This window comes from Pristis pectinata, chromosome 30 (assembly GCF_009764475.1).
Source record: "Pristis pectinata isolate sPriPec2 chromosome 30, sPriPec2.1.pri, whole genome shotgun sequence".
Classification (NCBI taxonomy): domain Eukaryota; kingdom Metazoa; phylum Chordata; class Chondrichthyes; order Rhinopristiformes; family Pristidae; genus Pristis; species Pristis pectinata.
In genome coordinates, this window is record NC_067434.1 from 20069463 (window position 1) to 20085161 (window position 15699).

Below are 15699 nucleotides of genomic sequence, written 5' to 3' on the forward strand. Positions count from 1 at the left end.
GATATTAGTGTGGCCTTGTGTTAACGCTGGGACAACAAGAGGTGTGGTCCAGATCGAGCACGATGTGACCCAAATAATGCCTTCATATCCATTAACACATGTTGAGTCACTGAGTAATGTGGCTTTCTTGAAACTGAAACACAGCCCAGCAAAAACATGGACTGTAAAAGGCCACAGATAGACTTTGTTTGCTGACACGCTGTGTGGAGCATCTAACTGTGGATGGAAGACTGCTTAGTGAAATGCAACTTATGATGGTGGATTGGGAGCGGTTAAATGAACTAGGGCATCAAAGTCAACTATTTATACCTGGTACAATGAGCGATCAAAAAGGTGCATGATTAAAACCAAATGAGAAACACTCCAGAGTACTGCTGAAGTCACAATGGGAACATCCTTCTTGGTTTTAGGAGAGATTTGTGGAGATGCCACCTAGTGTGTCGAGCTGAGTATTCTAAAAGACTGTATAGATTTGTATTGTATTCCCAATGGATGAGGAAGTTGATCTATTGGAGGTATCTGGAGAGTCCACTGGGGAGAACTCTACTCAGAGGGAACTCGGAACAGAATCTTCCATTTCCAATTCAGGAAATGCTGGAAGAACTTCTTAACCCAAACAATGGTGAGATGGGTCCTGTCCCAGAAGGCCACCAAGGTGTTTAAAAGGGAGGTGGATAGTTACTTGGAAGAGAGAGCAGAAGGAAAATTAGGTTGAAATGGTAAAGCCTAACACAAATATTGGAGAAGGCTTGTCAGGTTGTATGACCCCTTCCTGTTATTGCTCATACTCTGATCAGTGGTGAGCCATTGTTTGTTGAAATGCAGTGATAACACTCACAATATAATTATCACCATGCATTAGTTAACTCTGCCCAAAAAAACAGTGCCCTTGATATCCACTAACCACACAATACAGAACCTATTCTGTGATTTTAACATCGTTACCTTACTTTAAGAATTGTTGGAACCCTACAATAAATTTGCTACTCCTTAATCAGTTGCAATATTTATCATTCTCAATAAGACCTCAAAGTGCAGCATTATTGAGGAATACGTGCAGCTGATTCATATTGTTTGGTCATGTCACCGGACCATCCTGTTTAACTGAGATGGCCTCACATTAAACAGAAGAGAAGTTCCAGGATCTCAGCCATCAACCTTAACCCCATCCACGCAGTGTGGACAGCTCTTACACTCAGTGCTTGATACAATAATTTACTTCAGGTTGGATATCACCCTGAGAGATTTAGCACAGGTACAAAAGCTGCAAGGGTTTTACTATTTGAAAATACAAGTAATTCATCTGCTTGAAGATACCAAATCAAGTTAACTTTTCACTAGGACTTACCAAGTGTATGAAGCCAGCTCCTGTTAGCCATGTGCTTATAAATATGGAGAGTAGGTTCACCAACTTGATGGAATTACTGTTTGAAAGAGAAAAATAAATTCTGAATATTATTCCTTGGAAAAACAACATTAAAGTGAGTGTGCATGTTTCTGTTCTGACTGGTAGCCTCTGAAATATGTGATTTCAGGAGGTAAACAGTTACTGGAAATTAAAAGTCTAACAAGATCAGAAAATATAGTCTACAGCAACTCAACCAGACTTGCTTGAATTATTTATAATTTGTTTAAAACCCACCAAATTAACTTGTTGCTTCCTATAACATAGGCAGTATGACTGTATTCTTTCTCTCTCTACAACTCCTGATGAAGATGATGCATCCAAGACCTTAACATATATTTACTCTTGCAGCCCCCTGTACAGTTGTGGGGTTTTCAGGACAAATTACTCTCCGGATGGCACTCACAGCCCACCTCAGGGGGTTTGTCGATCTACCACTTTTGCCCACCACTGTCTCAAATCGGGACATGAGTGTCACCAGAAGTGAGAAACGGAGCAAAAGTAAGACAAAGCGGAGATCTCCACATACACACGAGCACAGCCAGTGCCTAGAAATTCACTCTCGGTCAGTATGGCTAAACAAACTATTGAATATCATCAGTGCATACCACCCTGCCTTCAAGATTCAAAGACAGAAGTTGATGTGAGGCATGACACACTGACACTTGCATGTTCAATGCCACGGACTGTGGATGAGTTCCTAGGAAGTCCTGAGAAGCAAACATTTACTTTTGTTTTGGAAAGAAAATGAGCCAGTATAACTGTGCATCAGTTTCCTTACCATTACATGTTAGTAATAGAATGGCACTTTCCAAGTGGAAGATGATTACAAGAAAATCAAAAGTAGATTCCAGAGTATTTGTCCTTGCAATGTACCTGCAGTGCACTTTCTCTGTAACTGCCACACTATATTCTGCACTCTCGTTTTGCTTTTTCCTATGTACTACCTCGATGTACTTGTGTTTGGAATGATCTGTCTGGATAGCATGCAAAACAAAGTTTTTCACTGTATCTCGGTACATGTGACAATAATAAACCAATTGCCAATTATTTGTTCATTGAAAGCATGCCTCTCTTAGGCATTACTTAGACCTGCCCTATACCTGGTGAGCTCAATCCTCGTGAAGGCAATAGAGGCGAGGGAACCTAAACCATGAGGAAATATGGAGGGTCTGACATGACTTACTGGGCTCCCAGAACATCTTGTGGCCCACAGGAAACTCCTTTGAAAATATTGGCAATGTTACTTTGAAAACTGGCACAAAAGATGTTACCTCGGAATATAAGGATGATCCCAGTATCATGGGAATACATGGTCACCATAAGAAATGCTTGGATCCGAACCCAATCATCATCTTTTTCCCAGGGTAGAAATGTCAAACACTAGAGGACACAGCTTTAAGGTGAGAGGGGGAAAGTTTAAAGGAGATGTGCAGGATAAGATCTTTTACACAGAGAGCGGTGGGTGCCTGGAACACACTGCTGGGGGAAGTGGTGAAAGCAGACACAATACTGGTGTTTAAGAGGCATTGAGACAGGAACACAAAAATACAGAGAATGGAGGGGTATGGATCCTGTGCAGGCAGATAGGTTTAATTTAATTTGGCATTTTGGTCAGCACAGATATCATAGGCTGAAGGGCCTGCTCCTGTGCTGTACTGTTCTAAGTGAAAGTGAGATAGGATGAATGTATAATGTGGTGTAGAACCAATGTCTTACCCAGTCAATAATTAAGGTAAGGAATTTAACCTACATAACCCATGGTGATTTAGATTGTGAAACGCATTACTGGGATTGTTGGCAAATATAGGTATTTAGGAATATATTTTTAATTGCAGTGTGCACACTGGATGAAGAATCATTCTTCTTATCAATTCCTCTTGCTAGGAACATATGATGAGACCATTTGGTATTTCCACTTTCAGTCCAAACAACAAAATCTTGTCCCCAGGAGAGATCAGCAGCCTGTTCAAACTGTGGAAGGTGGGCATTCGAAACTGGGTCTCAAACTGGCTCAAAAAAACCCCTTGCCCTGAAATGTTACTCAGTCAGAGATGGGACAGGCCATTTTAAAAACCATCATATTCCAATTTGTTATGTCACCCTAACTTCAGTATAACCTCTTGCTCCAGCCTGCCTACTGCATAATAACACAGATGTGCACTTCAGATATGGGTTTAAAGCTGTCCTAATGTGAACCACTGACCTGTTGCAATGATGGAGTACTTACTTGGTATTGGCAGAGCTCCCATTACAATATTTCCATCACATACATGGAAAGACAGTTCAAAAGCTTTGCAAATGCTAAAATGCATTGAACCAATTCTATTTGGTTAACAGAATGGCTCCAAACACCAGCAGTGCTCGCTCCTCTTCATTGCACACTGGTTTAAGGTTATTTATATTGCTGGCTTTTTAAGTTTACTGTGAATAAACACAATCATCTATCATCAGCAAGAGCTGGTGGTTATTATGTAGTCTCCCTCATTCTAAACAATCTATATAACACAAGGGTGATGTTATTGTGCTCTGATTTATTCCCTCATGCTAACTCTGCTGCACTATATTGATGTGCTTAGAAACCTACTCATTGTCTTCAGAGAAAATGGCTTAGTAAGAAAGGACGTTTCTTAAAAAGCCCAGAATAGGTGCACTCTGTGAAAAGGTTTCTAACAGTTCATTACTGCCAGTAAATTAAACAGCTCCATCTGAATGGTGATTAGATCTGAATGAAAGCCCAGAGAGACACTTTAGCAATGAGCTTAATTAAATCATAGCTCAACATGCATGTGAGCTCCAACTCCATAGAGGACAGTTCCAGCAAGCTGAATTTGGGACTGAGATGAGAAGAAATTTCTTTTAGACAGACAGCTGTAAGTCTAAAAGCCGTCTGTCTAAAAGAACTTCTCTGTGGCAGAGAATTCCACAGAGAATGAAGTTGATTCTTACTTCTCTTGAAATGACCCAGCCCTACTTATTTGGAGACACAAGCGACTGCAGATGCTCGAACCTGGAGTAACTATCTGCTGAGGGAACTCAGCGGATCGAGCAGCATCTGTGGGGTGGGGGTGGGGGGTGGGAAGGAAATGTCAATGTCAACAACTCCTTTTCCCCACAGATGCTGCTTGACCTGCTGAGTTACTCCAACAGATCGTTTGTTGCTCCTACTTATTTGTCTGGTCAATATTCTGTTAGTAAAAGCGAGGAGGTGAACATAAAGGAATTAGGTCTACAGTCAATGGAAGTGCAGAAACTTCCATGTGGTGGAATATTGAGCAGCATGTTGAATTGGTGCAGCAATAACCAGTAATATCATTTCTGGGGAACAATTAATGATAGGCAATGAATTCCAACCTTCAAAGGTGCTCACATCCCAACAATGAATAAATGAAAACAGGTTTAGATAAGCTGGAGAGAGAAAAGGTGCTGGTGTTAGGCGAGGCTGCATGACCAGAGGACACAGATTTCAGGTTCTGGGCAAGAGATACACTGGGAAAATGCGAGGAAAAACTTTCTTTTTACGCAGTGAGTGGTGATGCGCTGTAACTTGCTGCCGATGAGGGAGGTGGAAGTGAAAGAGAACAATGATTTTGAAAGGAAATTGATTGGTTTGAGGGAACTAAGCTTGTAGTGCTGTAGAGTGAGCTGGGAATGGGGGGACCAATGGGATTGCTCTAGCAGAGAGCCAGCATGGCCTCCAAGGGCTGAATAGCCTTTTTCTGTGCCCGAATGACTCTGGGTAAACATTAAAAGAACATGGCCTGTCTTTCACTTGTTGAAAAGGTAAACAGCACTGCACTTTCTCTGTAGCTGTGACACTGTACTGTTATTGTTTTTTTTACCTGTACTACATCAATGCACTCTGTACTAACTTGATGTAACTGCACTGTGTAATGAATTGACCTGTAAGATCGGTTTGTAAGAAGTTTTTCACTGTACCTCAGTACAAGTGACAATAATAAACCAATACCAATACCATCACTTTTTGTGTTCTCTGACTGACTTGGTCTGTTTCCAACACTTCCAGATTTATAACAATCACAAATTCTGTTAAACTCTTACATGTGCAAGATAAATTCTATCCCTCAATGTGTAACTAACTATCTCTGCTGGACTAAGAAGCCATCATCATATGACCAGAAATAGCAGCAGGGGTAAACCATTCAGCCCTGAGTCTGCTCCATCATTCAATAAGATTATTGGCTGATCTTGTGTCTCATCCGCTTTCCCACCCAGTCTCCACGTCCCTTAGTACCTAACAATCGGTCTACTTCAGCCTTGATTATACCATACTCAGTGACTCAGTATCCAGTTATCTGGCATGAAGAATTCCCAAGATTTATAATTCTCCGAGCAAAGAAATTTCTTCTCATTTCAGTTCTGTGGCTGACTCTTTCTCTCGAGGCCACATTCAAAAGTTCAAGGACCACCAGAGGAAATATTCCCCATCATCTAACGTCAAAAGTCTTCTGCGTTTCAACGACCAGCTCTCATTCTTCAGGGCTGCTACTGAACATGCACTTCCAAGTGACCAATCCCACCATTTTGCAGGGGTCTCCTTGGAAGTAGATCATTTAATGAGAAATGGCCCTCAACAAAACGGCTACTTTCTCTTAAAGAGATAAAAAGACATGAAATTGGGGTAATGAGGAGGAATAAACATACTGTTGGGAGCTCTGGTCACCATTGAATGAGCTGTGTAATCTTGCACCACTACCTGCATCACCATCCTCCCCAACCATATGCAATGCAGGAATCACAAATGTCTCCAGCTAAACTGACCAGGAAATCATAGAACCACAGAAAAATTACGGCATGGAAGGAGGCCATTCAGTCATCAAGTTTGCGATGGTTTTATGCAAGAGCAATGCAGCTTATTTCACTCCCCACCCTCTCAACAAGGCCTGCATTTATTTTCCCTCTTGGGTCTTTTTTTTATTTGCCCACTGGATGTGGAACTTGTGAAATGGATGGAACTGGCAATGCCAGCATTTATTGTCTATGTCTAATTGTCTCAGAACCAAAGGGGCAATTAAAGAATCACTCATTTTGATGAGTCTGCATTAATTTATAGGATGGATCAGGTAAGGCCAGATTTCTTTTCTTGAAGGATATTAATGAACCAGATCTGTTTTTATAACAATCCAGTAGTTTCATGGTTACTGAGACCAGCTTTATTTTAAATTCCAGATTTATTTAATTACTTGAATTTAAGTTCCCCAGTTGCCATGATGGAAATTGAACTCATGTCTCTGAGTCAATGGTCCAGAACTTTGGCTGCTGCTCCAGTAACTTAATCACTCTGGTATCATACAGTGCATGGCTATCTCCAAGTACATATAAACATCACATCTAATCTCAGCAATTGCCTCAAGATGACGTGAGATGTACGAACTGAACACGTGAACAATTCTGTGGAGGGTGCTGGACCCTGTCTACATAGACAGGCGTTATTGGGAGGTGCACACTGTCTGACATGTTCAATGGGATGAGCACTGAGTCTTCCAGTTTCAGGTAACTCATACCCACTGTGTTCCTTTCCCACCCCCACCAGTCCCACCCAACTTCTCTCACTTTGTTCACCTTTTCCACCTAACCCCCAACCCCATGACTTATCACCCACCCCCACCTGGTTCCATTTACCTATCACCCACATACCTACCTACCTGGGTTTCTTCTTCCTTACTTCACTTTTCCTATCCCCTGCTTTCATCTGCCCTTCATCCCTCCCTTATTTTCAACCTATCACCTACCGGCTTCTGTCTCTACCCTTCCCCCTCCCTGCCCCCACCCAGTTCCATCTCCCTCCCCCCCATCTGTTTCCACCTATCACCCACCAGCCTCTTTCTCAGCACTCCCCCCTCCCTTTCCCCCATGTGGCTTCATCTGCCCATCATCCCCCCCTAATCTGGTTCCACCTATCACCTTCCAGCTCCCGTCTCACCCCTTCCCCTCACTTCTCTACACCGGCTACCTTCCCTCTACACTCTCAGTCCGGATGCAGTGTCTTGATCCGAAACATTAACCATCCCCTTGCCTTCACAGATGCTGCTTGACTCAAGGTTTTTCCAGCAGTTTTTTTTTGCCTGACATGCTGATGGTTACTGGAGGGGGTGGTGGCCAGAGGACATTGTAACTTTGAGTTACAAGCTGTGGCTCTATTCTTCACAAATTTTCGTCTAAGGGCAAAGATCCAGTGGGAAAGACCCTCAAATAAAATGTTGCAGTGTGAGACTGCAACATTCATGTGAAGTCTTACTGGATGGGGCTACCACATTTGATTTGCAATCTGCATATATGTATAATGGAGTCATCATGCTGCTAACAATTTATGTTTAATTTATGCTTTTCTTGTTAACGTTGTGTCTCTAATGCTATGTGCCTATGATGCTGTCGCAAGTAAGTTTTTCATTGCATCTATGCATAGATGTACTTGTGCATTTGACAATAAACCTGGCTTGATTTGCTCCGTGAAGCTAGCTGTCATTAAGAGGCACTATCAGAGAGCTGGCAAGATAATGTATTGACCACATCAGTATTATCTCCGGCATGCATCCTCTTCCTGAGTGTTAACCTAAACAATCTCTGCTCCGGTTTTTGAGCCTTGCTTATTCAGACGTGTGGTGCCGACCAAAATTCAGTGAAAACACTCTGCATAAAGATGTTTCTCTGAGGTTAACTGGCCACTGTAAACAACCCCTGGTGTGGGTGAGTGGTAAAATATGGAGGGGGGGGTGGAATTGATGGGAATGTGGGGAGAATAAAATGGGATTAACATGCTTGATGGTTGGTGTGGACTTGGTGGGCTGAAGGGCCTGTTTCCGTGCTGTATGACTCTATGACCAACCTATCCCCACCGGGAGTTGGATTGGAGAGGTTGGGGTTGCTCTCCCTGGAGTAAGGGAGGTTGAGAGAAAAGCTGATGGAAGAGTACAAGATCATTATAGGTTTAGAAAGGGTAAATACAGGCAAATTGTCCCAGAGTATTGATGAAAAGTCCAAGGGAGAATGTGAGGAGAAGCACCTTTATGCAGAGTGTTGTGATGATCTGGAAGTCAATACACATAATGTGCAGGACTGCAGGGAGAGAGTAGGGTAATGGGAGCGAATAGCTTGCATCAGTTCAACGGGCTGAACAGCCTCCTTCTCTGTTGTACCATTCGATGATTCTATGAAGTCTGGTCAAAAAGTGTGTGGACTAACAGGGTTGGGCTTGGCTGTACCAGTCAGACCTCTGTCCCTACAGCATCCTCACTGTTCTATGTAGCTCAAAGCTACAGCATCATCCTACAGTTCTTTGAAAGACAGTCTCAATGTAAATTCGCAGCTCTCCATATCTCTCTCTCTCATTCATATATTCCCCCAAAGGAAAGAGCTGTTTCCCTTCCTCCTGTCAAAACTGGCAACATTAATGAGAAAGGGGTTAGTACTCTAATCCACAATCCCTCTTCAATCCATACACAGCATTGCAACTTCTTCCATAAACCATTTAAATGGATTACTACAATCCAGCTCAGCTCTCAGTGAAATCACAAACCTTTCACCCAAAAATGCTTGTTGTTTAAAATATCCTAAATTATTTATTTTCAAAGCTGGTGAATGGGGAAAAAAATAAATTGTTCTGCTGCCTTGCTGGCTCAGTTGGTAAAAGCACCATGAAACATGGAACTGAATAGCATGGAGCAAGAAGGTTCGACTTTCAATACTCAAGACTGAGCGCAGTCTGGGACTCATGGAGGATTTGCTTGAGGGTTTAGGGGGCAAGAGGGATTCAGAGAGGGACTGATTGGGTAGGTATGGGACTTTCTTCTGGCTGCAGAAGCTAGGGGCACAATCCCAGACCATTTATGACCAACCTAATGAGAATGTGTGAACCTTTAGAATGGTCTAGATCAGAGGCTGTGGATTCTCAGTTGCAGATTAAATGAAAACTGAGATCAACAGACTGTTGAACACTGAGAGAATCAACAAGGGTTTAAGGGGAGAGAGGTTCAGAAGAATCTGAGGAAGCTTTTTTCCACCTGGAGGGAGTTTGAATCAGGAACACACTTCCTGAGTGAGCAGCAGAAGCAGGCATTCTCACAACTCTTTGGAAAAGCAATTGAATTGCCAAGGTATAGGAAGCTGTGCACCAAATGCTGGTAAATGGAATTAGTTGAAGATGGGTCAGTATGGACACGGTGGGCTGAAGGGCCTGTTTCCGTCCTGCATGACTCTATGTGAGAAGATAAAGGGATCATCTCTCATCCTATTGACTGGCAGAACAGAGTCAAGGCACCAAATGTCCACCTCCAATTTGCGTTCTTGTGCTCTCCCATGGATGCATGCCATTTGGATTGCAGCCAATAACATAACTGGTGGTGATACTCTCCCCCCCCCCCCCCCCCCAACCCCCCCCCAGTATGCTTCTTAAAATATACTTTTAAGCATATATGTGAATTGCTCCTGAGGACAATATGTATTGGCCACCCCCAACTGCCCTTGAGTAAGTAGTGATGAGCTGCCCTCCTGAACCGCTGCAAATATATAACATTTATGATACAACTGAGTGGCCAAATGGGCAACTTCTGAGGGAGGTTAAGCATCAATAGTCCCATACAGGTTAAAACAGATACAGTTTCTTTTCCTAAAGAACTTAGAATAGTACGGTACAGCATACTTCCTAAAGAGCTCCCTGAAAGTGGCCACACAAGTCGATAGGGTGGTAAAGAAGGCATATGGCATGCTTGCCTTTATTACTCAAGGCACTGAGTTTAAGAGTCGGAATGTTATGTTGCAGCTTTATAAAACTCTGGTTAGGCCACATCTGGAGTATTGCATTCAATTCTGGTCGCCCCGTTATAGGATGTGGATGCTATGGAGAGGGTGCAGAAGAAGTTCACCAGGATTAGAGGGCATGTGCTATAAGGAGAGGTTGAACAAACTTGTGTTGTTTTCTCTGGAGCAGTGAAGGCTAAAGGGAGACCTGATAGAAACTTATAGAATTATGAGAGGCATAGATGGAGTTGACAGCAGTATCTTTTTCCCAAGGTCAAAATACTAGAGGGCATGCATTTAAAGTGAAAGGGGGAAAGTTCAAAGGAGATATGTGGGGCAAGTTTCTTTACACAGACAGTGGTGGGTGTCAGGAATGTGTTGCCAGGGGTGGTGGTGGAGGCAGATATGACAGAGGTGTTTAAGAAGCTCTTAGATAGGCACATGAATATGCAGAGAACAGAGGGATATGGAACATGTGCAGGCAGAAGGGATTAGGTGTCATTAGATGATTAGTTTGGCACAACATTGTGGGCTGAAGAGCCTGTTACTGTGCTGTGTTAACTTTAGTGAACAAGATGTTTTTTTAATGCAATTTGATGGTTTCACGGTCATCCATTCTCACATCAAAGATGTTCTCTTAAAGCTTGGGTCCAACTCTGACTAGGCTGAGGCCTGACTGGTGATGGTTAAGTAAACATTGTTCTCCTCACACTTCAGACACAATGACCCAAACAGGAGAATGATGTTACAACAGCAGGGAATGAAAATCAAAAAACAACTGCAGGTACATGAACTTTTAAACTGAAACAGAAAATGCTGGAAACACTCAGCATGTCAGACAGCAAGTGTGGAAAGAGAAACAGGGTTAGTGTTTCAGGTTGAACACTCTTCTGTCAAAAATATTAACTCTCTTTCCCTTTCCACAGATGTTGTCTGACCAGCTGAATGTTTCGAGCATTTTATTTTTTTATTTCACACAGCAGGGATATTGTTTGTTTGAAACCTGCAAACTGAAGCTTACAATATCTCAGTTGACATCCACATTATTCTGTATCAGAAGATTATGGAACTGACTGTCTCAGCTCAAAGTGAACATGTAATCTTGTTTGCAAGCTCAATGCAGCTCTGAGGACAATGCTTCACCTTCAGAGGCTGCATCAATCCGTCCTCTACCTGAGCAGAAGCGTGGAGATGATGTGTTCCTCCCCCTCCCTGACCATCTTATTCTGGCTTCTGCCCTCTTCCTTTCTAGTCCCGATGAAGGGTCTTGACCCGAAACATCAACTGTTTATCTCCCTCCATAGATACTGCCTGATCTGCTGAGTTCCTCCAGCATTTTGTGTGTGTTGCATGGAATGACTGGTAGTCACATTTGCTACATAGCAAGAGTAACTCCACTTCATTTGGTTGCAAAATGCTTTGTTTCATGCTGATGACATGTAAGCAGCAATATCTTACTAAAAGTGAATGCTCTTTCCATCATAGAGCCCCAAAACAGTCCAATTGACCCTCTAAGTCCAAACCAACCATCAAGCACCCATCTACAGGAATCTCATTTTATAATTCTTTCCATATTCTCATCAACTCCATCCCACTCTCTCCCCAGCAGATTCTATCATTTAGCTACACACCAGGGGCAATTTACAGCAGCCAATTAACCAAACATTCTGCGCATCTTTGGGATGCGGGAGGAAACCAGAGCACCTCGAGGAAACCCATGCAGTCATAGGGAGAACGTGCAAACGCCACACAGACAGAACTGGAGGTCAGGATTGAAACTGGGTCATGGGAGTTTTAATGAAGCAGCAGCTTTACTTGTTGCACCACTGTGCTGCCCTATTTTGCAACAGGGAAAAGTAACATTATTAGGACAAAGTTGCTGCTGGTTAAAAATCTGCAGCATCTCCCGTTTATTCTAACTTTTAAAACTTAAGATATCTTTATTAGTCACATGTACATCAAAACACACAGAGAAATGCACCTTTTGCGTAGAGTGTTCTGGGGGCAGCCCGCAAGTTAGTTTAGTTATAATTCAAAAAAGAAACCATGAGTGTTGTTGATGAGTGGATGAGCCAAGGTCTATGATTTCTGCATTTCTTGCCCGTTTCAAAAGTTGAATCTATTTACAAACAGACTGTACATATCTAAGTACCATTTCTCCAGAAAACTCAACATTTTCATTCTTTAAAAACAATGAATACTTAATTTTGTGTTACTCTAAGAGTGTTTGAAAGGTATCGTGCGCGCAAAACCTGTGTAAAACAGTCCCGCCCATTATTAGATGACAGAATGATAATCTCTAACACTTACCTTGTTTTTAGGATATTTAGAAATTGTAAAATTTCTGAGAACTGTATCAATCTCAGCGCTCTTAAAAATCGCAAACCTGTAAAAGGAAAGAGCACGTTGTCAGCCAAAGCCCGGAGCTCGGAAAACCTAACAACTGGTAACATTCAGACCCTGTGTAACCACAAGGTTAGGCTGCAAATTATAGTCATTAAATGGTCAGTAAGAGGGTAACTTTCTGCTGGGGGTGAGATAGATCAGGAGTTCTAAGAGAAACCACAATTCAACAGATACATTGTGTGCTTCATTCAATAAATTCTCTAGACCTTAATTAAGTAAAGGATGTAATCTGACAAGGTATTTTCAGAAAACATCTGGGCCATGAGTGTTTGATTTGACTGAAACATACACTTAAAAGTGCCTTTGGAGGCATCTAGCTCGGCTTGATTACAAAATACCATTGACAGATTACACTGTTTGCATACCTTAACAGCAGACAGAACAAGAAAATGCAACTTAGCACTGTGTGGGAGTGCCAAGAATCATTCTTCACTTATGCTAAATGACTTGATCATTTACTATGGACCAGCCTGTTCTTTTAGAGAGTCACCATGCAAACACTGAACACCTTCCAGATAATTCCTAGCATTCAGTTACAGCACGACATGATAAAACTCTCCTCACTAACACTCGTTCTTACAGACATCAAAGGGCAGGAAAAAAAGGAAGGAAGCAGCATCCTGAGCTTAAGGTAAACTGTGATCACAACTTGAATTTTTTTGTCTTTTACCAACAAAAGCAGCAAAAACATAAATGAAGGCCTGCTTAGAAATATTGTTTTTTGACTTTTCACCAATTCAACTTCATGCCAGCTTTCAATGTTAACCACGCAGAATTCAAATTTTCATTCATTTCACTTTTAAAGTGCTGCTCAGAACTCTCAGAAGTACCACTGACCAATCCCATTTGCTTGTGGGGTTCGTTGGTCAGAAGTGTGATGGTGCTGACTCAAGATGGCGCCGACTCAAGATGGCGCCGGAGCATGGCAACTTGTTGCAAGCTGCCCTCTGTATGATGAGATGGACTCTGACCTCACGATCTACCTTGTTGTGACCTTGCACCTTATTGCACTGCACTTTCTCTGTAGTTGTGATACTTTACTCTGTACTGTTATTGTTTTTACCTGTACTACCTCAATGCACTCTGTACTAACTCAATGTAAGTTTTTCACTGTACCTCAGTACATGTGACAATAATAAACCAATACCAAGGTAGAGGTAAATTTTAATAAGGTGGCTTTGAATATGTTTCTGTTATTATTATTATTATTGGGTTCAATTTAGTTGTGTTTTGTAGACACTGAAATAAACTGAAAGTGAAAACATGGTTAGATGGGGAATAACAGAAACTTTGTAAAGTAGTGGGGAAGAAAGACAGGAAAACAGATGTCCGATTTTCACCTCCTTCAGCGGAGGAGCTTCGGGTTACTTGCCACTTTAATTCTCCATCGCACTCCCTCCCTGACATTACAATGAGACCCAATGCAAGCTTGAGGAACACCACCTCATCTTCCATCTGAGCATATTGTAGCCTTCCAGACTCAGTATCAAATTCTCCACCTTTAAGTAAGTCTCTTTCTCGTCTGTATCAGACCTGGCTGTTTCTGCTCTAAGTCATCCATCTACTGTATTGGCTCAGTTTTCCTCTCTCTGTTAGTATACCCTGACCTGATGAACATGTCCCATAACCCTGTCATTAGCAACACATACCACACACAAAGAAACATTATCACTAAGTGCCCATTAACCCATTTGACCCATCTTCTTCAATGATAATATGGGATAAAAAATAGGAGTAATGATCTGTCAGTCTGCTTCTTTCACTGGGAGTGGGGGAGGAGTCACTTTTATGCCCTCCTTGCCCCACATTTTGCCCCCACTGAACCTATTAACTATTTTGTTGACACTCATGCAAGAAGCTGTCAAATGCCATCACATCACTTTGAAAGACCCACACTAATAACAGAGAAACTGCAAAGACCACAACTGGCCATGATTGACTCTCTAACCCACCTTCTGCCCCAGGAGAGTGTTAATGCACAAAGTCTACCCCACAAGATCATCAAATAAGTTATACAAGTGAGAACACACCAGATGTAACGCCAGATCAAGACAAAATGAGACACAAAAACAGAAAATGCTGGAAACACTCTGTCAAAAGGTCATTGACCTGAAACATTGATTCTATTTCTCTCTCCATAGCCGCTGGCTGACCTGCTGATTATTTCCAGCAATGTTTGCTTTACTTCATATTAACAGAACACTGAGATTTTTGGAATGGAATATCCTATCATACTATATTTGGGCTTTTTTAACCACTTTTTAGACCTGCCCTGTCACTTGCAATGAACTGTGCACATATACCCCTAAATGGCTTTGTTCTGGCAACAATTTTAGAATTGAACAGTCTAGTCTACATTGCTTCTTCTCTTCCTTCCAAAATGGAACACCCACAGTGTTTTTGTTTTTGATGTGCCAATCATCAACCATGCCTCCCTTTGTTAGAATCATAATCACTCATAATCAAGCAGAGGTCCTTTCCTATGTGTTAAATCACCAAAAAGATCATCTTTAAAGGCAGTTTCTAGACTGTAGAAAATGGAAAGAGAATAATCTAAACCAGCTCGCATTAATAAAGAGCTGGATGGAATTAGAGGGCCATGTGTAACTGAACTCTGCAATCAAATTAGAAAAGCTATTACCTAAATAAATGAGATAGGAGCAGGTTAATTTCAGAAGTACCTCCAGGGACAATTCAAAGAGTTTTTTTGTTGATTGTGTTAAGACAGAGCGGGTTGAGAAGGCCAATTATGTTTATCTGCTGCTTCTACAGTTCTTGAAAGGATTAAACACCTACACAGCATGGTGCTCACAGAAATTGGTAATATAATCAATTCTGTCCTAATTGCTTTGAGAAAACAGAGGCTATAACTAAACAGGTGGGAAAGCCTCACAGTTTCCAACTCTCTGAAGATGAATGCTGGTCAATTCCAAAAACACTCTAAATCCCTTAATTCATGTTTTGCAAGAATAGGTCAGTTAATTCATTGGTTTGTTTAGAAGACAAGAAGGACGGGGCAATGTGGCCAAGAATGATCACACAAGGTAGTCGAGCCTGCTGATCAAACTCGAGAGGAGTACAAGAACGATTAACTCTCAATGGCGGCTTGCAACAAAAGAGAGGACTCTTCT

At 41.9% G+C, this 15699-nt stretch overlaps 1 protein-coding gene across 1 annotated transcript in view; it reads right to left on the reverse strand.

The window, feature by feature from the left end:
- The window catches only part of LOC127584756 (calcium-activated potassium channel subunit alpha-1-like), a 779405-nt gene that overhangs the window by 256066 nt on the left and 507640 nt on the right, over positions 1 to 15699 (reverse strand). Inside the window, 2 exon segments of the mRNA XM_052041687.1 lie at positions 1349 to 1424; positions 12473 to 12548. Of these exon segments, the coding sequence (XP_051897647.1) occupies positions 1349 to 1424; positions 12473 to 12548 (152 nt within the window).